Source organism: Rhincodon typus, chromosome 7 (genome assembly GCF_021869965.1).
Source record: "Rhincodon typus isolate 14 chromosome 7, sRhiTyp1.1, whole genome shotgun sequence".
NCBI classification, from domain to species: domain Eukaryota; kingdom Metazoa; phylum Chordata; class Chondrichthyes; order Orectolobiformes; family Rhincodontidae; genus Rhincodon; species Rhincodon typus.
The window spans coordinates 56178387-56201938 of NC_063338.1; the positions used below are offsets into that span (position 1 = coordinate 56178387).

General features: G+C 42.9%; 1 protein-coding gene across 1 annotated transcript in view; it reads right to left on the reverse strand.

Annotated features, from left to right (window-relative positions):
• LOC109914308 (adenylate cyclase 10) overlaps window positions 1-23552 on the reverse strand; it is a 185769-nt gene that overhangs the window by 122140 nt on the left and 40077 nt on the right. The window contains exons 11-12 of the mRNA XM_048599218.1: window positions 18158-18347; window positions 7224-7279 (exon numbers count right to left, since the gene is read on the reverse strand). Coding sequence (XP_048455175.1) covers window positions 7224-7279; window positions 18158-18347 — 246 coding nt within the window. The remainder of the gene's footprint in view (window positions 1-7223; window positions 7280-18157; window positions 18348-23552) is intronic.

Consider the following 23552-nt stretch of genomic DNA (forward strand, 5'->3'; position numbering starts at 1 on the left):
TTCCTGCTCCTCTGATGCTGCTTGGCCTGCTGTGTTCATCCAGCTCTACACCTTGTTATCTCAGATTCTCCAGCATCTGCAGTCCCTGCTATCTCCAGTACTATGAGACTGTAAGTTCTGAACAACGTTTCAATGCACAAAAAGGAAAGGCAAGGTAGAGATGCTGTGGGAATCCATGTATGTGCGTCGTTAGTGAGCACTAACTCAGCTAGCCAAGAATCCTGAGATGCACTCTATTCTGATGAATGAGGTGGGTGCCTGTCCCTGTGCACAAAGTGTCTTAACAGCATTATTACAAGCAAGCAGTCCATGTGCTCCAGTATTAAAATGGTGTACTGTATTATACGTGAATGAGAGATGTGCTTTGATGATGTGGGAATGCTGGTGCCTCTGCCTGATGCCAATCTCCACTGAGGAAGGATGCAAGTTGTTGCTGTCCATGAAACATACTGTGAGATGTTGGGGACTACTGATTGCAATGGATGCTTGAAGGAGCAAATGGCAAGCCTGAGCTGGCAGGTACCCAACCAGATATTCATGTCTGAATTGTCTCCATCTTGTTTCTCTCCACTGCCTGGGAAAGTAGTAAACTGCATGTGAAGGAGGGGATTTTACATAAAAATGCGGTAAACACTTGCAAATAGGCCTCGTGCTGCTTACTAGTGACATTCTTGCCTGGCTGTTCAAACTTTGGGAGGAATATCAGACTTCTTTTTCTCGACAGCAAGAATCTCACTTTTCGTTCTCACCGTACTTTCCCAACTGATGAGGCATTGCCCACATTGTTCAGGAACTGGAAAGATTCAACTACATACGTCAACCTTTAAACATCCATTCCTCTAGCACCCAACTAGTCTATGGCCCACAGAAAGAGATCTTTAAAAGGTGGTTTACAAATCCTGAAGATTTACTCGATATATTTCTTGAATCATACATTTTTTCTGAATCATTTAGAGATAACCAAATACATAGGCTAGCTTCTCGGAAAACATATTTTGCTAGGTACCAATCAAACATTGATGTGTGCCAGTGTATATATCTGCTCAGTGATGGAACAAACTAGATAATTCTGAAGGTGTTTTATGGTGTGGGTAACACAAACGCCGTAAATTATTTCAAATTAGACAACTCCTGTCGAAACAATCCACGGAAGGTGCAGAACCTTGCTGGAGGAACAACATATCAGAAATCATACATGAATTCCCCATTATTTTCCATTCATTAATTTTCTGAACTCTAACAGGTAGAGAAATATGGGAATATACTTGCAACTTCTCAGTATGGGTTGTCAGTAAATAGAATTAAGCAGAAAATGATTGTGCCTAGAAAACTCTATCTCAATTGTTTTTCATATTATATAACTGTAAACACTAAACCCAGCTCATGTAAAAGATGACTGTATCACTAAATGCTGAAGCCAATTCATTTAGCAATTTGGTACTTCAAGATATGGTGGTAGACACTGCCATCTGTATTTTCCTTTCAAACAATATCGGTTATAAATTATTTTCAAAGTATGCATTTCAGAACTTGTCCTGATATTGTGCACTATTACTTTTTTCCTAAATTACTTGAGCACAGGAGAGTTCAGCTGGAGAAATATTCATGCTGTGAGGTATTCTTTTATTGATCATAGAATCCCTACAGTGTGGAAACAGGCCCTTTGGCCCAACAAGACCACACTGACTGTTGGAGGGTCCCACCCAAACCCATCCCCTTTAACCCACCTAAGCTACACATCCTTGAACACTATGGGCAATTTAGCATGGGCAATCTATCTAGCCTGCACATCTTTGGACTGTGGGAGGAAACTGGAGCACCTGGAGGAAACCCACACAGACATGGGGAGAATGACAGAGAGAATCATAGAATCAGCATAGTGTGGAAGCAGGCCCTTCGGCCCAACAAGTCCACACCAAACCTCAGAGCATCCCACCCAGACCCATCGCCCCATTACCCACCTAATCTACACATCCCTGAACACTATGGGCAATTTAGCATGGCCAATCCACCTAACCTGCACATCTTTGGACTGTGGGAGGAAACTGGAGTACCTGGAGGAAACCCACGCAGACACGGGGAGAACGTGCAAACTCCACACAGACAGTTGCCCGAGGCTGGAATCGAACCCGGGTCCCTGGCGCTGTGAGGCAGCAGTGCTAACCACTGTGCCACCGTGCAACCCAAATTTCAAAAAGTTGGTTGTATGGCTGAAATAACAATACAAGTCAGCAGTATGTAAAATCTGAGTTTAGTGATTGAAGATAAATGTAATAAACAAAGAACAAAGAACAATACAGCAAAGGAACAAGCCTTTCAGCCCACCAAGTCTGTGCCAATACATGATGCCTTTCTAAATGAGAAACCTTTTTCCTGTATGTGGTGCATATCCCTCTATCCCCTGCCCATTCATGCATCTGCCATGCTGCCTCTCTGAAATGTTACTATTGTATTTGCCTCCACCACTTCCTCTGGCAGCATATTCCAGGCCCTTACCATCCTCTGTGCAAAAAAACTGTCTCTCATATCTCCTTTAAACTTTCCACCTTTTACCTTAGACTTATGTAATTGTAATTTTACCTTAAGTAAAAGGCTCTGACTACCCATTCTGCACATGCTTTGCATAATTTTATAAACTTCTATCAGGTTGCTCCTCTTCCCCCAACATTAAAGTGAAAACAAACCAAGTTTGTCCAATCTTTCCTCATAGCTAACACCCTCCAAACCTGGAAACATCATGGTGAACCGTTTCTGTACCCTCTCCAAAGTCTCCACATCCTTCTGGAAGTGTGGCAATCAGAACTGTACACAATGTTCTGAATGTGGCCTAAATAAAATTCTATATAGCTGCAAAATGACTTGCCAACTTTTATACTGTATGCCCCAGCCGATGAAGGCAAGCATGCCATATGCCTTCTTGACCACCTTATCCACTTGTGTTGCCACCTTCTGGGAACTAAGTTTGGTATAGACAACACCTACTGCCTTACACTCCTCTTTCTTACTTTGTCAAAAAACTCAATCAAATTTGTGAGATACGACTTTCCCCACACAAAGCCACCCTGCTTGTCATTAATAAGTACCAATTTTTCCAAATGTGAGTAAATCCCTTCCCTAAGAATTTTCTCCAATAATATCCCTACCACGGACATAAAGCTCACCAGTTGCTAATTTCCCAGATTATCTCTGTTGCTGTTCTTAAACAAAGGAACAGTGTTGGCTAATCTCCAGTCCTCTGGGACCTTTCCTGTGACTAAAAAAGGATACAAAGATTTTGTACAAGACCCTAGAACTTTCCTTACTTGCCTCCCTCAGCATTCTGGGATAGATCTCATCACATCCCGGGGACCTGTCTACCTTAATGCTTTTCAAAACACCCAACACCTTTTTTAATATTTGCATGCCCTAGAAATTCAACATACCCGTCTCTAAACTCAGCATCTACCATGTCCTCTCCTTTGTGAACACGATGCAAAGTATTAGTTAAGGACCTCCCTCACTTCCTCCATGCATAAATTCCCTCCATTGTCCTTGAGTGACCCTACCCTTTCCCTAGCTACCCTCATGCTCCTCATATATGTCTAAAAAACACTTTGGGATTTTCCTTAATTGTGTTTTACAGACACATTTCATGACCCCTTTTAGCCCTCCTAATTCCTTATTTGAGTTCTTTCCTGATATCTTTGTATTCTTTGAGGGCTCTGTCTGTCTTCAGTTTCCTGAACCTTATGTAAGCCTCCTTTTCCTTTTTCACTAAGCTCTCAATTTCTCTGGTCATCCAAGGTTCCCAAATCTTGGTATCCTTATCTTTCATTTTCACAGGAACATACTGGTCCTGAACACTAAACATACGGCCTTTAAAAGATTCCCACATGCCAGATGTGAATTTACCCTCAAACAGCAACTCCTAATTCAGTTTCCCTAGTTCTTGTCTAATATTCGCCCAATTTAGTATTTTCACCCAAGGACTACTCTTATCTTTACCTATAAGTAACTTTACAGAATTATGGTCGCCGTTCCCAAAATGTTCCCCACTGAAACTTCGATCACCAGGCTGTGCTCATTTCCCAATACCAGATCTAGTATGGCTCCTCCCCTAATTCGAACATTTTACCGAAGTTAAAATCACTCACGCAACAACCTCGTTGGTTTTACATTTTTCCATAATCTGCCCACATATCTGTTCCTATATCACCTGTTGGCTGTTGGGAGGCCTGTTGTACAATCCCAACAAAGTGACTGCACGGTTCCTTTCCAGAGCACCAACCGTATGGCCTCACAGGATGAGCCCTTCAGTACAGCTGTGATTCTCCCTTATCAGTAATGCAACTCTCCCACTCTTTTATATCCCTCTCTATTTCAGCTGAAACATCTAAATCTCGTAACATTAAGCTGCTAGTCTTGTCCCTCTGTCAACCAAGTTTCTGTAATAGTTACAACTTCATGGTTATATGTATTAAACAAAGCACTCAGTTCATCTGCCTTACTCCTCATATTGAAACAAAAAGCCACCTTTGACCACCAATTCTGTCATGTTCAGTAACTCTCCTGTCTGTTCTTCCTCTTAGTCTTAATGGCCTTAGACTGTGGCTCCTCCTAGGTCATTTTACTTGCTGACCTACTGCTCCAGTTCCCACATTCCCCCACCCCCAACCCCCCAACCCCGTCACACTAATTTGAATGCTCTCAAGTGGCACAAGCAAAACTTCTTGCCAAGATATTGTTACCCCTCAAGTTTAGGTGCAATCTGTCCTTCTTGTACAGGTCCCACCTGCCCCAGAAGACATTCTAATGATCCATATATCTGAAGCCCTCCCACCTATGCCAGCTCTTTAGCCAAATATCTAACTGTACAATCTTCCTATTCCTAGCATCACCTGGTACGTGGCACAAGAAGTAATCCTGAGGTTACAACCCCTGACATGTTGCTCTTCAATGTCCTACCTAACTCCCTGAACTCCTTTTCCAGGACCTCATTTCGCTTTCTGCCTACGTTGTTGGTACCAAGATAGACAATAACTTCCGGCTGCTCACCCTCCCCTTTTGGAATATCCTGTGCCCGCTCAGAGATATCCATGACCCTGGCACCGGGGAGGCAACATTCCATCTTGGAGTCTCACTTGTGGCCACAGAAAGGCCTATTTGTGCTCCTGACTATGGAGTTCTCAATCACTACTGCTCGCCTATTCTTCGACCCTACCTACTGTACATCAGAGCCAGTTGTGGTACTATTGATCTGTTTGCTGCTGCTGCTTTCCCTTGAGAGACCATGCCCCCAATAGTATCTAAAATAATAAACTTGTTTGAGAGGAGAATGGCCAGTGGGGACTCCTGCACTGCTGCCCACACTTACTTGTCTTCCTGGTGGTCACTCAACTCTTCTCTGTCTGTGTAGCCCAAACAGATAGTGAGACAAGCTCACTAAACATTCCATCCACAACATTCTCAACATCATGGATGCTCCATAGTGAGTCCATCTGCAGCTCCAGGTGCTCCATTGGAAGTGTCCTTGATGTCCCACATATAGTAGGAGAAGCATTCTACAGAACCGAGTTCCCCTGCCATTGTGAGCTTTATTAACTAAATCAACCTTATAATAATCCAGATACTGATTGCATGAACATTATACCAATTTATTTCTTCATCCCATAGAACATAGAACATAGAACACAGAACAGTACAGCACAGTACAGGCCCTTAGACCCACGATGTTGTGCCGAACTTTTACCCTAAGCCTAAGGTCTATCTAACCTCCACCCCTATCTTATACTATCATCCATATGCCTATCTAATAGCCGCACAAGTGCCCCTAATGAGGCCGACTCCACTACCCTAAAGAACCTACCTCTGACGTGTCCCCTATATCTATCTCCACTCACTTTAAAACTATGCCCCCTCATAATAGGTACCTCCACCCTAGGAAAAAGTCTCTGGCTGTCCACTCTATCTATACCTCTGATCATTTTGTACACCTCTATCAAGTCACCTCTCATCCTTCGTCGTTCTAAAGAGAAAAGGCCCAGCTCTCTCGACCTTTCCTCGTAAGACCTTCCCTTCACTCGAGGCAACATCCTGGTAAATCTCCCCATACTTAGTGATATCCTAAAAGTCAACTTCAAATGTATTATCAAAGAATCCCTACAGTGCGGAAAGAGGCCATTTGACCCATCGAGTCTGCACTGACCTGCGAAAGAGCATCCCACCCAAACCAAGCCCCCTACCTTATCCCTGTACTGACCTCGGCTAATCCACCTAGCCTGCACATTCCTAGACATTATGGACATAGTTCTATAAAAGCATCACAGATGGATGGGGTGGTTAAGAAGGCATTTAGCACGCTTGCCTTCATTGTTCAGACCACTGAGTACAGGAAATGGGATGTCATGTTGAGGTAGTACAGGATGTTGTTGTGGCCACTTTTGAAGTACTGTGTATAGTTCTGGTTGCACTGTTACAGGAATGCTATTATTAAATTGGAGAGGGTTCAGAAAAGATTTACCAGGATGTTGCCAGGACTGGAGGGTTTGAGTTATAAGGAGAGGTTGGATAGGCTGGGACAGTTTTCACTGGAACATAGGAGGTTGAGGGGTGACCTTATAGATGTTTATAAAATCATGAGGAGCATAGATAAGATGAATAGCAAAAGTCTTTTCCCTAGGGTGGGGAAGTTCAAAATTGGGGGGACATATTTTTGAGGTTAGAGGAGAAAGACTTAAAAGGGACCTGAGGGCAACTTTTTGAGGCAGAGTGTGGCTTGTATGTGGAATGAACTGCCAGAGGAAGTGGCTGATACAGGTATAGTTATAACATTTAACAGACATTTGGACAGGTACATGAATAGAAAGGTTTAGAGGGATATGGGCCAAATGCAGGAAAGTGGGACTAGTTTAGCTTGGGAAATTTGGTCAGCATGGTCTGTTTCTGTGCCACATGACAAAGACAATTTTGCACCTGTTTGGACTGTGGGAGGAAACTGGAGCACCTGCAGAAAAGCCACACAGACACGGGAAGAATGTGCAAACTCCACACAGGCAGTCCCCCAAGGCTGGAATTGAACCCAGGTCCCTGGTGCTGTAAGGCAGCAGTGCTAACCACTGAGCCACCATGCCTGCTTTATAATTGTCCTCCTCACCACTACTGAGAACAATTTTTATATTCCAGATTTGTTACATCATATGAAATGGCGTATTCATGATTCTGCAGAATGATTAATGTAAACTCACCTAAAAGTGGATAATCTTCTTCCTTTTCAACAGTAATTCGAGGTTTCCCAAGTATTCTGAGGAAAAAATCTAAACATGATCTCTTAGCCAATTATTAGTATTAAAACATAAACTTCAAACTATAAATTATGGATTAAACTAGCAACCCATTACATATAAATTCAACTGTACCCAGTGATAAGTTCAGTGTCCACTCCATTAATATTGACTCAAGTAGCATATAATGTTCTACCTATTATTAAAAAATGTAGGTGAGCCACCCACACTACTCATTTGCGATGCACGTATTCAGGGATGGGTGACAGGGCTGCAAATATGTATTTAGAGTCACTTAAAAGGCAACAAGAACCTTTGCAATCATCAAGACTTACTCGAAAATGCAAGTATAGCTAGTCCTCGACTCTCTTCAATCTGGGTCTGCTGGGTTAAAACAGAGGACTCTCAAGATTGGTTACAATTGGACAATTTGATTTGATTTGATTTGATTTATTATTGTCATGTACTAAGATACAATGCAAAGTATCGTTCTGTGTACAATCCAGGCAAATCATACCTTACATAACTACATCTGGGTAATAGAACAGAATACAGGATACAGTGTTACAGTTACAGAGAAGGTGCAGACAGAGGTCAATTTTAATATCTGAGAGATCCATTCAAACCTCTAATAACAGTGGGGAAGTATCTGTTCTTGAATCTGGTGGTACGTGTTTTCAAACTTTTGCATCTTGTGCCTGACAAAAGAGGTGGAACAGAGTATAACCAGGGTGGGAGGAGTATTTGATTATGTTGGTTGCTTTCCCAAGACAGCAGGAAGTATAGATGGAGTTAATGGATAGAAGGCTGGCTTGCTTGATGGACTGGGCTGTATTCACAATCCTCTGTAATTTCTTGCAGTGTGGAGGACACTCTATGGTACATTTATAAAAATTGGTGGGAGTCACTGTCGAATATCCTTAGCCTTCTGAGGAAATAGAGGCATTGGTATGCTTTCTTGACTGTAGCATTGTGGGTGGATCAGGACAGATTGTTGGTGGCATTTACACCTGTAAGTTTGAAGCTGTTGCCCATCTGCACCTCAGCACCATTGATACAGACAGGGGAGTGTCTTCCACTCCACTTCCATTAAGTCAATGACCAGTTCGTTCATTTTTCTGACATTGAGGGAGAGATTGTTGTCTTTACGCCATTCTACTAAGCTCTCTATATCTTTCCTGTACTCTGTCTCATCATTGTTCAAGATCTGACCCAGTACAGTGGTGTCATCAATAAACTTGTAATTGGAGTTAAAGGCGAATTTGGCCACACAGTTGTGAGTGTATAAGTGCTAAAGATGCCTATCTGCTTTCCACTTTATATCAATGACATTTTGACCATGTGACTGAAACTACATTTTTTCAATTCATTAGTGGGATGTAGGTGTCGCTGGCTGGCCAGCATTTATTGCCCGTCTCTAGTTGCCCTTGAAAAGGTTATGGTGAGCTACCTTCTTGAACGGCTGCAGTCCACCCACTCTGAAAGATTATCCATTTGTCATACAATCAAAACTAGGCTGATTCTGAAACCCTTTTTGAGACATTGCCTGCTTTGAGGCAGTCTGCAGAAACAAAACCAATATGATGACCACTGCAGAAGCCAAGCTGTAACACCATGGATGGAACCTTCATAGCACTGTATGATATGGGAAATCTGGAAAAATTAGATGACATCAACAGTACGGCGATTCCCGAGGAGAGCAGAAATTCTGAGTTTCCAAACCAAGTGTTGAACAGTGAGGTGAGAAAGTTGCCAGTGAAAGGCGAGAGGTCTATTTGCATCCATTAGCATGCATTAACATCTCAGTATTAGTTAATCTCACCTCTTCATGTGCTGTTTCCCATTCTCCCACCTGCTGGATAGAAACTGGACAGGTGGCATTTCCTGATGTGAAAATCTGAGTGGGTGCCTGGCAACTCCAGTTAGCTGTTTGCTCCTCTGGGCCTCCATCTTGGAAAGCATTCACCAATATCTCAGGACACGCTCCATGGCAGCGACACCCTGCACCCCTTTCCACAGATGTTAGCATCAGACTGGTACCAGCCTCACTGCAACTTCGTGACCCATCTTCAATTCAAGTACAATATAGTCCACACTTCAATGCTACATTTTGGAGCACACCATCACCTTTCAATGCAATGCTGCTGTCAGGACTCCACTCACACAGTGAAAAGCAATCATCTCATGGATTCAATGAGGATGCAGCTCAGGGCAATTTGCATCCACTTAGGTGTTCACAGTATCTCTGTCCTTTTGCACTACTGCCTATGCAGCTAGAGGTTAACGACTTTCAATGTTTCTGTCTTGACTTGCCTTTTAGCGCAGATACAAACCAGGCAGCTTTTCATTGCTGTCAGTAGCCATCAGTCAAAGGGGTATGGGACCGTGTGGTGTCAATTTCACACCTGCACCAAGTAGGAGAAAGATAGTGATTTACCAGATGAGTGAACAGAAAGCACAAGTACAGAGATTATGCAGGATTCTTGGAGAGGGGTGGATTGCTCAGGTGTGCATGAGTGAAGGAAGATGTTGCATGCAGTAGTGAGCGTGGCAGACATAAGACTTGGTGGGACTTTTACGCAGTCAAAAAAATAAAGTAAATGTGAACTAGCAGAGCGAAGGTAGTGGCACTATTCACTACTGAGGACAGACAGGCTTCTTCCTGCATTAAGAGGTATTCCTCTGGAAACAGTCCTGACCAGGTAGCAATCTAAGACCAGGCCAACAATGTTTCCTGGGGCAGTACCAAGGGAAGAGGATGGCTTCCTCTGCAGTCCCCTCACCCCTGTGCGGTGTAGCTCTGGACTTACACAGCTTCACTTGGAGTGCTGTTGGGCTTTAGAAATAGTGCTGGCACCAGAAATCCCAGCAGTGATTGGTACTTCTGCCGACAGAGGGTGGCAGAATAGAACGAGTGCAGTGTCATAGTATTTTGGTGCCTAGCAGATTAAGGGAGTTTGGGAAGATAGCATGGGAAATCTCACCAGGGGTCACAGAAAGAAACCCTCCATGAAACTTGCTGAAATTGACACTTAGCCAATTTCTGATAAAATTCAGCCCATTGTCTATTTGGAGCTACAAGGTTTATTGTCTTTTAAGAACCCTGGAACATGACATCCAAGTCTCCTATTCATCTGCAAAGGAGATTGGTCCACCAATTACATGAACTATCAGGGACACCTACACAAAATGTCTTTTACTTCAAACAGACAAAAATTCTGACCTCAGCCACCTGAAGTTAACTAACCTTCACCTCCAGAATGAGGAATATTCTCCTTCACTGGACTCTTATGCACTGTTAACTTTTCACTGGTTTTCATGCAAACATTTCATCTCCCTTCTAGATGACATCGTCAGTGCTGTGTAGCCTCCAGTGAAGCGCTATTGTTCTGTCTTGCTCTGAATTTATATGGTCCCGTCTGTCGTTGTGGGCAGTTTTGTTTCCAGTTTTGTACCATAGTGGTATGTAGCTGGAGTCTATTTCAACATGTTTGTTAATTGCATCAGTGGTTGAAAACCAGGACTCCAGGAATTCTCGTGCTAGTCTTTGTCTCGTTTGTCCTAGTACTGTTACATTGTCCCAGTCAAATTGATGTCCTTCTATGTCAGAGTGTATTGAAATGAGGGAGAGTTGATCGTGTTGTTTTGCTGCAAGTTGGTGTCCATGTATTCTGGTGCCGAGTTTCCTGCCCATCTGTCCTATGTAGTGTTTCTCGCAGTTGCTGCATGGTATTTTATATATCACATTTGTCCTCCTCATTGTGGGTATGGGGTCTTTCGTCTTTGACAGTAACTGGCGAAGTGTGGTTGTTGGCTTGTGTGCTATCCTTATTCCAAGAGGTTGTAGGAGTCTTGTAGTCAGTTCGAATGTGTTTCTAACACAGGGTAGGGTGGCCAGTGTGTTGGGGCGTACAGTGTCTTCTTGGTGTTGTTTGTTTGCCAGGCATCGGTGAACGAAGCTGTTAGGATAACCATTGTTTGCAAAGACTCTGTATAGGTGTTCCTCTTCGTTTTGTGCAGCTCTGAGGTGTTGCAGTGAGTTATCACTCTTTTAAATAGAGTCTTGACACAGCTCTGTTTGTGGACGCTGGGGTGGTTACTGTTGTAATTCAGGATTTGGTCTGTGTGTGTAGTCTTTCTGTATACACTGGTAAGGAATTCCCCATTGTTTGTTTGTTCCACCATTACGTCTAGAACGGGAGTTGATGGTTGTTCTCTTCCTCCCTGGTGGACCCGATCCCTGTGAACATGCTGTTAAAAACGTTGTGTGTTTTTTCTAGACAGCATATTCACCAGGATCGAGTTCACCAGAGAAGAAGAGAACAACAATCAACTCCTGTTCTAGACTTAATGGTGGAATGAATAGTGGAATTCTTAACCAGCACATACAGAAGAAGTACACACACAGACCAAAGAGATAGTAAGAACTGCTGATGCTGGAGTCACAGATAACATAGTATGGACTTGGAGGAGCATAGCAGGCCAGGCAGCATCAGAGGAGCAGGAAAGCTGATGTTTCGGGTCGGGACCCTTCCAATCCAAAACGTCAGCTTTCCTGCTCCTCTGATGCTGCCTGGCCTGTTGTGTTCCTCCAGCCCTACACTGCGTTATCTATAAAAACAGACCAAATCCTGAATTACAACAGTCACCACCCCAGCTTCCACAAACAGAGCTGTGTCAAGACTCTATTGAAAAGAGTGATAACTCACTGCAACACTCCAGAGCTGCACAAAAACGAAGAGGAACACCTATACAGAGTCTTTGCAAACAATGGTTACCAGAACAGCTTTGTCCGCCGGTGCCTGGCAAACAAACAACACCAAGAAGACACTATACGCCCTAACACACTGGCCACCCTACCCTGTGTTAGAAACACATTCGAACTGACTACAAGACTCCTACGACCTCTTGGAATAAGGATAGCACACAAACCAACAACCACACTTCGCCAGTTACTGTCAAAGACGAAAGACCCCATACCCACAATGAGGAGGACAAATGTGATATATAAAATACCATGCAGCAACTGCGAGAAACACTACATAGGACAGATGGGCAGGAAACTCGACACCAGGATACATGAACACTAACTTGCAGCAAAACAACACGATCAACTCTCCCTCGTTTCAATACACTCCTACATAGAAGGACATCAATTTGACTGGGACAAAGTTACAGTACTAGGCCAAGCGTGCCAAAGACTAGCATGAGAAATCCTGGAAGCTTGGTTTCCAACCACTGATGCAATTAACAAACATGTTGAAATTGACCCCATCTATATACCACGATGGTACAAAACTGGAAACAAGACTGCCCACCAAGACAGAGCTGACAGAACAACAGCGCTTCAACGGAGGCTACACAGCACAGACAATGTCACCTAAAATGGAGATGAAACGTTTGCATGAAAACCAGTCAGCTCAGCGAACCAACCAACAACTCCAACCGCAACCCAAGCTACAGATCTTCATTAAAATGTTAACTGTTCAGTCTAGTTTTAGTATTTGGTAGAAGCGCAGTCCTTTCTTTAACTGTATCTTTCTTATGTATTCGATACAATGATAAACCTTTCTGGGGTAAGTGGGTGTGCATAATTATCACTCTATTTTTAAAAATTTATGAAATTCTGCTGCTGGTGATTTTTTAAAATATTGAATGCACACTGGTTGGGAACACACATCAGCCTTTTCCAAGTTTAACTACGCTGATTATGGACAAAAAGGAAGGTGAATTTGGAGTTTTCAGTCTCTCTTTCTCTCTCCTGCTTATACATGACTGTAGTCTATACATTTATAAGGCAGCCACGACAGAACAACACCTTCAAAATCCTCTTCTCGAACTTGTCAGAGCTACAAATATATTTTAAAAAGCCCAACAATAATTAGGAACTTGAAATGCTGAACTAGCATTAACCAGGAAGTAGTACATCATGCTTTGAATTGTGTTAGTGAAGGATAACACTCTGTCGTTTGGTGTCAGGAGTTGCTGAGTTAGTTTAGTTTTCGACAAAACAGATCTTAAGACATAGATACTTCAAAAAAGTGTCAAAAAAGCTAATTCAAGTACTTTATTCATGACATCAAATTGTTCTTTTGCACACTCCTGATACCAAAGACGACTATCATTCTTAAAATAAAGATTAAGGCATCTATTAATGGTACCATCAAATTTCTAATCGGTTGTATGGAACTCAGGTGATAAGCAACAACTGGTACTTTTCCTTCCATGAATGGCATCAACAAACCTGATGATTTCACTGCATAGAATCCCTACAGTGTGGAAGCAGGCCGATTAGCCTATCAAGTCTACACAGACCCTCCACAGAGCATCCCACCCACACCCAACCCCCTACCCTATCCTTGTAACCCTGCATTTCCCATGGCTAATCCACCGAGCCTGCAAGCCATGGGTAATGTTAGCATAGTCAATCCACATAACCTGCTCATCTTTGGACTGTAGGAGGAAATCAGAGCATCTGGAGGAAACCCACGCAGACACAGGGAGAATGTGCAAATGCCACACAAACAGCTGCATGAGGGTGGAATCGAACATGGGTCCCTGGTGAACCACTGTGCTGCCGATCTTCTGCCCCAGTCCACAAATGCAATGTCAAGACTTGCCATAATTGTTTTTAAACTCACAATTTCTGGGTTGTCAGGCCACCACCACAGGTACCTACTGCCATAGATAATAAAAACAGAAAGTGTTGGAAAAACTCCGCAGGACTGACAGCAAGTGCGGATATAGAAACTGAGTTAATATTTCAAGTCCGATTTGACCATTATCATAGAAATTTGCTTTCAATCATTTACTCTTTGCAACAAACTGATATAATTTTAGAAGAAATCACTGTCTAAAAAGCGAATAAGGGCTAATCATAAATGGTGAACAATACATAATTGACTGAAAGCAATCTGAAATTCTAACTATTGACAGCAATTGAAACAATATACATAGGAGCAATGAATGGCCACATGGCCCTTTAAGCATCTTCCATCATTTTGTAAGATCATGACTAATTTGACCTCGACTTTCACTGCACCTACTTATCTGTCTCAAAAAATCCTGGACTCCAATATCATTAAAAAGTCTATCTCTGCCTTGAATATATTCAATGTGTCAACCTCCAAGACTCTCTGGGGTAAATAATCTGAAATATTTACAACTCTCTTAAAAAATAATTCCTCATATTTCCATCTTAAATAGATTACCCTTTATTCTGAAATGGTGTGCTCAAATTTTAGATGCCCATGAGGAAACATACTCTCAGTGTCTACTCTGTCACACCCCCTTCAGAATTTTATGTGTATCAATAATATCAGTAATTAATATCAATAGACTTGCAGCAAGATTTTCCTATTTTTATACTCCAGTGCCCCTGCATTAAGAACAAACATTTCATTTGTCTTCAAATTCACTGCTGTATCCAAATATTAGCTTTCTTGTGATTCAAGGAAGATTCCTAGATGCCCCTGTGCTGTAGGATTCTGCAGTTTCTCTCCATTTAGATATCTTTTTCACTTCCATTCTTCCCGTTAAAGTGGATAACCACATATTTTACACATTATACTGCATTTATCCAACCTTTTGCACATTCACTTAGCTTATTGCTATCTGTTACATTCCAAAAAGGACCAGGAGTCCAAAGCGTTAAACACAGGGAGCTTTATTTTGAACATTTTCACTCTGGGGTTGCACAGTGGCTCAGTCGTTAGCAGTGCTGCCTCACACTGCCAGGGACCTGGGTTTGATTCTCACCCTCACCCGTTTGCACGTTTTCCCCGTGTCTGAGTAGGTTTCCTCCCAGAGTTCAAAGATGTGTAGGCTAGGTGGATTGGCCATGCTATACTGCCCATAGTGTTCCAGGATGTGTAGAGTAGGGGGATGGGTCTTGGGGTAAGATACACTGAGGGTCAGTGTGGACTTGTCGGGCTGAAGGGCCTGTTTCCACACTGCAGGTATTCAATTCTATTCATAAAAGCAGCAAGGTTAGACTACTGTTACCCACCCAAATTGGCCAAAGACATCATCATTACATCACACGATTAGACTCTGAATGTGGCAGTCCAACATACTTACAAATACACAATATCCCTTTGCAAACTCTTTGGATCTTCCACTCAATTTGTTTTCCCCATCTCTTATGAGAAAATTTACTTCCAATACAATAGGTTCCTTCATTAGGTCATTAAAAGAGGTTTTGAATAGTTGACATTAGAACACTGATGTCTGTGCTGTTCCAGTTATAATGACTGCAAACCTAAATATCACTCATTTATCCTATCTCACTTTTTTCCAGTTAGCCAGTCCTCAATCCATGCTTACATATTATCCTCAATTCTATGGGCAGACTCTTTCCCTCCCTGTTATGGTATGAGCAATAGAGAGAGAGGTGGGAAATTATGGATGGAATGAGAAAAACAATCAAATCTCAACACTGAGAAAGGTTTTTGTAAGTTTTCCAACAAGCCTTGAAAGCAACTTCAAAGTCTCACCATTGAGTGGCAACTTGGTTATTTCTACGCATCTGCATCCCTATAATAGTCCAAGTCACCTTATTTCTACACAACTTCAATTTCTCCTGTCCTTTCACATGAAATTAGATATTGCATATGTATATCAGAGTGGGTATCTGGGGGCTATAGCTCATCAAATGCTTCTTCTGTCTATCATGCACCTGCTTCTACACAATAACATCCCTGCAAACTCCATGGCTACCATGCTCCATGATCCTTCCTCCATGCAAGTTGGCATCGATAAACCACCAGCCTCCCCATGTCATCATGCATACTCTCAAACCAACTCACAAGTCCCTTCATCGTTTCTGTGGAGCTCAGGGACACCTGCCGGGTCACTTTCCATGCAGATATGTACACGAATCTGATGTATATACACCAATGCACCTTTAGCTTGCTTTCTTGGCGCGCATTCACATTGCATATGCATGAAGGCTGCTGCCCTCTATATCCTTCAAATTGCTTTCTTAGAGTACATTTACAGACTTCGGTATTGACCTAGATGCTGCCAGCTTCTGTGTGCGTCACATTACTTTCCTTCTTGCCCGGCCTCTTTAATAGTCAGTTACAAGATGTCGGCCTCTGTGGCTTGATTTGCTTTTTAGCGCTGACAGTCAGGCAGGCAGCTTATCTCAGTGAGGAAGATTGAGCAGTCAAAGGGTTGACATGTCAGTGATTGTACAGCATTGTGTTACATCAATACACATTTGCAGTGTGTGCCAGCAGTGTATGCGACAAATGTGCTTCAAGTAAATGGCCATGTGTGGAAGACAAAAGTGGTCAGTCGGAAGTACCACCACCACCAGTCAAGAAGCTTATCCTATTCCAGTCCAGGGAGTTGGCTACAGTCAGTCAGGTACTTGGTCCTATCAGAGTCCAGGGATCCATATACTAGCAGATTGGGCCACAGTCCATCCTGCAGGTCAATGACAACCAAGCTGGCACTTGCAGGCAGGTCAGTTGGGTGCTGTGGAGACATCAGGTTGAGGGTTGGCTAGCTTTTCCTGCAGTGAGACAGAGCGGAAAATGGTTGACTCTGATGGAAATGGATGGAGAAGCTGTTGGTGGTGATGCAGGAACAACACAAAGGGTGACGTTTCCCCAGTAAATAAGTAAATAAGCAGGATATGGAGAGAAAGGTCAGTAATTTGGGAGGGTGTGGTGGGTGAGAGGTTATGAATCGACTTTAGCAGTTAAACTTGTACCCATGAACCCCTTGGTAAGAGGCATGGACAGTAGTAAAGTCAGAGAAAGTGCTGAGTGTGAGGTACCAGAGAGAAGATCATGGCACTTTCTCTTGTGGAGTACAGAAAATCATTGACCATCCCATTTCATCCAGGACACACCATTGATCCAGGCTACAATATGAGGCCTGGTTGATGGTGTCTGGTGGCATGCAGGAGAAGAGATTGCCTTCCTCTCCAACACCCCATCCACCTGCATCACAGTGTGAGAACCAGTTCCTTGATTGTTGCCTCTAAAATGGTGTGCTGTGAATACGATGCCAGCAGTATGAACACTTCAAGGGCCCAGCAATGGTGAGCATGTCAGCTTTTCCAGCTTTGCAATATCACCACAAAGGCTCCCAAGCACCCAGGTGCACAGTTACTAAGTTGAAGAGCAGCAACTTCCCTGAGACACATTGCTCTGAGCCATGGCAGGACAGATGCCATGAACTTCACTCAACAAAATACATCTGCTGGAAATGGAAATGGTTTCACTGAACTATTATCTTGTGTGGTAACCTTTTATCTGGCCCCTTATTGAAGTCTTTTGGAAAGTCAATGACACTACCTGCTGGATAATGAAATGCAGTAAACATTATCTAAGTTAGGATGTAGACAGCAGGGTTTTTGACGGAACTCGGATTTCTGTAAGGTGAAGGCAGCGGAATTGTCAAATCTGCAGTTAACAAAACCAGGCTTTCAGCAGCTGAGCTGAGACAGCTTAGGGCCTGGCACACTAAAGATCTGAGGAAATGGTCTTGGTGGTACAGGTATGATATAGCAAAAGTTAAGCTCAGGGTCATGTGGGAACAAAATTGTCTAGAACTAATTTTGAAAATTTGCTGTTTTTAAAATTACTGTCAAAGTTTGCATTCAGACTTGATTTAATTACCAAGGTTGATCACTTTGATATTTTTCTCAGGGTTAGCTTTAGCTATTTGTGTACAGTATATTATGGTTCTTGAAGTAAAATAACAAAGACAGCTTTTTCCTACATCTATTTCACAGTTCCTCTAACTATTCTGTCTGGCTTTTCAATATTTCTATAGCACTAAGCAAAAACCATGAAGCTCTCAGTTCTTCAACGCTTAAATCAATAAGAATGGGTTTCTTAGTGGACAGATATTCACACTATGTTTCAGAAATTGTTACTTACTTTTGGTGCTTTTTGGAGAGGTACTGATAAATGGTACCTGGATTTGCCACACCTTTCATAGATCGTTTGGGAAGTTCTATAAAGTAGGAAGATGGCATCTTGGCATGATAGTGTGTCTCTTCATCACAAGAAACCACACCAGGATAGTGCATCATCAGTCGTGCTGCCAAGTTTACTTTTCGGCCAATCACTATAAATTAGAAATAAAAAAAGAAGGATTTAATTTGTACTTAAGAAAGAAACAGATAGAATTCTAGAAGCTAAAGCTGTCAAGCACCAAGGGCTTATTGGCCAAATTGCCTACTCCTTTTTTAAATGTTTTTAATTTTTGTATGTTTCTAAACGAAAGAGCTTAAAGTGATGATGACTGAAACATTTATAGCATATTTAATAGATTGGTACGTTCTGATTAATCACGTTGCTTTCATGGTTGACATATATGAAGACATATACTGCTTTTGGTATGAATAATTTGTATGCATAGATGTTATTTATTGTTGTATTGTCTGTAAAGCACTAGAAATGAATTAGTCAGGAACCAAATCTATGCCAAGGTGTTCCAGGGGGCCAAATTCATGACTGCAAAGGAGTGTCAGATTGTACGTAACAGGACACCAGCCTAAGAGAGATTGATACAAGGCAACATGGCAAGCTGGATGAAAGACAAAGAACTCTGAAATAACTCCACAGAGGCTGGTATCCCATCACCAAGTCACCCTCTATTTATATGTAGAGAGTCCTTGACACTGATCCAGCTCCCCAAAGCCACCTCTCAGACTGAACAGAACCTCTGTGACTCCTGTTTATATCTATCAGCCAGGGCTCCCTCATTGGACCAGGTTAACAGCCCCAATCAAGGAACTCATATTCTATGATGTACACCTGCTGACCCCGTTACAATCAGTACATTCTTCTCCCTTGGAGTCCGAGGACATAGGCCAGTTCTCTTTTTTTGTAGCCCCTGCTGGGGAATTTTAGAACTGGGTCAGGTTCCTACATCTGATACGGGTGATGTGCAACGCAAAATGGCTTGCCTTTCATGTCCGGGGCATCTAGGAAAGAAATTAATTCTCTTCTTCAGGCGGCAAAGGCATTGAGGTGGCAACATCTACTGTGTCCTTCTCAGATTGTGAGGTATCTTCAACACTTGATGGACAGGGAGGATCCATGGGTTCCAGAACAATTGGAAAGGCAGTCGAGGAGCGAGGCACATTTTGCTCCTGCACCGTTTGTGAGTTTGCAGCTTTCATATGGTCCACGTTATACACCTATCCAAACTTTATATGTCACTAGACCTGATCTTGCATTGACTATGCCTCTTACCCATGCAGGGCCACTCCCATCGTTCTTACACCAAATGTCATCCCCTTAAGTAAAATGTTTCTCTTTCTTAGTGGAGTTTTGTATCTGGCATTGGCGTTCCTGATGTCATTTCACCTTGCCCCCTGCGCCCAGGTCTAGGAAGATTAGGTATAACCTGGTGCAGAGTCTTCTCCCCGTTGGCAACTTTGCTGGAACTATCCCTGTAGTTGCATGAGGGGTGGTCCTATAATCAAATAGGAACTGGGACAGTTTGCTATCTAATGAAGCTGTAAGGTGTTTCTTTAAGTCTGCCTTCAAAGTTTAGACTTTTCTTTCTGCCAGACCATGGGATGATGGATGGTATGAAGAAGTCCTTATATGACAAATACCAGTCGCCTTTAGGAAATACTCAAATTTTTTGCTGGCAAACAATGGCCCATTATCTGTGACCAACACTTCTGGGAGTCCGTGTATTGCAAAAGAAGCACATAGTTTTTCTAGTGTCATCCCCATGTTTAATGAATGAACTCTAGGTACATCCAGCCACTTTGAGTCGGCATCCAAAATGAGTAAGAACACGGAGCCCATGAAAAGACTGCATAGTCACCGTGTAACCGAGTCCTGGGTTTATCTGGCCATTCCCACAAATGTGGGGGAGCTGTTGGCAGCAACTTTTGTCCTTGTTGGTGCTCGGTACTGTCCCACTAACACAGCTATATCTACATCCAAACCTGGCCACCAAACATAATGTCACACCAACATCTTCACTTTGGAAATGCCTGGATGACTCTCCTTTCCTTTATTCATTCACACGATGAGGGCGTCGCTGGCTAGGGAGTATTTATAGCCCATCCCTAATTGCCCAGAGGGCAGTTAAGAGTCAACCACATCGCTGTTGGTCTGGAGTCACATGTAGGCCAGATCAGGTAAGGATGGTAGTTTCCTTCCCTAAAGGACATTAGTGAGCCAGATGGGTTTTTCCGACAATCAGCAATAGATTCACGGTCATCATTATATTCGTAATTCCAGATATTTTTTGAATTCAAATTCCACCATCTGCTGTAGGCAGGATTTGAACCCAGGTCTCCAGAACATCACTTGTGTCTCTGGATTAACAGTCCAGCGATAATACCACTAGGCCATTGCCTCCCTTTAAACTCCACTTTGGGAGGTCAGCCAGTATCTGGTGGCAACTTTTGCTCAAGACAATCACTCTTGCTCCCCATGATAACATGACATCCTCTACTGTGGTCTGGTCTCTCTGGGTCCAAAAATGTTTCACTTCCGGTTGTGATGGGCCTTTGGCTTCGCCCATCACCACCAGCTATTTTAGTTTCACCAGGACCGGATCTTTCTGCATCAAACGTCTGATATTGTCAACTGTGACTGGAAGTGTGTCCAGAACATTTAAAACCATTATGGACTCTTCCAGTGGCGGTACAACCAATGGTATATCTGCCAGTGGGAGGTGGCTCAATGCATCTACGTTTGCTACTTGGCTCCCTGGACGGTGTTCCAACTTGAAATTGAGCCCACCACTGAATTCAGTCTAAAGCTATGGGTGGCACTGCCTTGTCCTCTTTAAGTAGACCGAGCAAGGGTTTGTGTTCTGTGATTATTACAAATTTACGTCGGTAAAGGTATTGGTGGAACTTCCTGATTCCAAATACAACTGCCAAACCTTCCTTCTCTATCGGGGAATAATTATGTTTTGCATTAGCCAAAATCTTGGATGCATAGTCTATTAGGCATTCTCCTCCATTGTGTCAACTATGAGCTAATATTATCCCAATGCTGTAAGGAGAGACATTGCATGTCAATACCAGATCTCACTTGAGATCGTAGTGTGCCAATATCTTAGATAGCTGTTTCTTCACTTCCCTGAAAGCTATGGCTTGGCTACGGAACCATTTCCAAGCCTGACCCTTCTTTGAGAGTTGATGCAAAGGTGCCAGGATGGAGACCAGGTTATGTATGAACTTTCTGTAATAATTCACCGGCCCACAGAAAGACCTAAGCTCCAGTGCTTCCAATCGTCGTAACGCAGTCTTGTCAACTCCATAGACCATGTAGATCACTTGGAGTGCCAGGAACACATTTTTACCTTCTAAGGCATATGTCCCACTGGGAGAAACATCAAACATCCAAGTTTTCTAAGTGGTCTTTATTAGTCTTCTCTGTTATTACCATATCATCTAGTTAAATGGCCACCATGGGTAGACCTTGTAAAATGTTCTCCGTCGCCCAGTGGTTTATTGTTACGAACCATTATGGGTATTAATTATAGCATATTTCTGGGAATTTCTGCAATTGCAAGTAAGCATGGCTATTGTCCAGCTTCTTTTTGCAATATAAATCCCTATGCGAAGGATTAGATATTTATCCAGCTGCAAAAAAGTGGTATACCATTTGTTTAAAATCCCCACAAAGGTGAACTGACCCATCCGGCTTCACAATCAGTACAATGGGTGCTGCCCATTCCGCAAACTGGACTGGTTTGATGATTCCTTCGCTCTCCACCTTCTGATTTCTGCCACTACTTTTGCCCATTAGTCAAATGGCACTCAGCGGGCCTTGAAGAATCATGGACTTGCTTCCTGGTCAACATGCAATGTGGCTTTGGCTCCTTTGATAGTCCCTCCTGAAAATCTTCTAGGCATTTAATTAGGACTTTACTCAGGCAGCCATTTTCTAATCGAAAGATGTTAAGACAATACAGGTGAATCTTTCTCAAACAATTTCACCCCATCAAGCTTGGGCCCGAGCCTTTTACTACAATCAGTGGTAACTGAACCAGCTGCTTTTTAGAAGGGACCGGGACTGAAATTGTACCCTTAACCTGTAAAGGTTCCCCAGCATGGGTTCTCAATCTAGCTGAGGTCTTGCGCAAACTTAAGGATTGGAGTCCAGAATGAATTTTGTTAAAAATTGGTTCTGCCATTGCTGAAATGGCTGTGCCAGTTTCAACCTCCATTAGATCTGGGTGAACATTTAACTAGACATTTATTTTGATTGCTTCTGATTTGGACCTGCCAAACGATTTTATTGTTCCGAACCAGATGTAGGTGGACTCTCCAGGGTGTGCGCTCTCCTAGATACAGGCCTATGAGTTCTCTCACGCCATTTAGGTCCAGTGGGACTCTTTTGCTGTCTCGAGCCCATGTACCAACAGCAACTACAATGGCTTGCAGGCCCGGATCCCAAAGAAATTTTTGACTGTTTGGCCGAGGCTCGGCTTTGTTTTGGGGTTTAGCTGTGGACTGACCTAGGGTCCCTCTGACCAGGATATGTCCTGAGTGAGGCTATGCAGTTGCCTTCACTCATGTGGTGTTCCCTAAACTCAGCTGGACTGGCGAGGGTGTCCACTTCCATTGGAATACCCTGTAACTCATATGCTCCACTTGCCACATTTTCCAATGATAAAGCCAGTTGTAGTGCCTGTTTGAAGTCCAGTTGGTGCAACCACAAGTCAGAAGACTACATGGATAGCATGTTTAGGGACCATGATCACACCAAAATATAGAGGTGTGGAGGTATAATGTGTGACCACTAGGCAGTCCAAAATAACTAGAAAGTTAGTGCAGGAGTTCCTTGAGATGATTTTGCTGACTAATTTGTTTTCTGCTCTGGTAATTCCTGATTCCTCTCAGAAGAGTGCAGCAAGAACCAATCACATAGCACATCAGGTGGCTTAGCTGTACAGGAGGGAAGGAATTAGACTGGAAGAGCAGTAGTATTAAGGGATTTTTTCAGTTCGGGGAAGAGATAGATATTTCTGCTGCTGTCAACATGACCACAAGGTGGTAGGCTGTATTCGTGCTGCTGGGCTCAACAATATCACAGAGTGGCTGCACGATATTCTTCTGGGAGAGGCTGATCATTCAGAGACTGTGGTCCATGCTGGTGTTAATAGCAAAAACATGAAAGGGCATGTGAATTACAGTCAGAATTTGGGGAGTTAGGTAGAAAATTAGCAAGCGGGATCTCAAAAGTAGTAATCTGTGGATTACTCCCACTGCCAAATGCAAGCAAGTACAGAAATAGGAGGATAATACAGATGACTATGTGGCTGGAAAGACAGTACAGGAGGGTG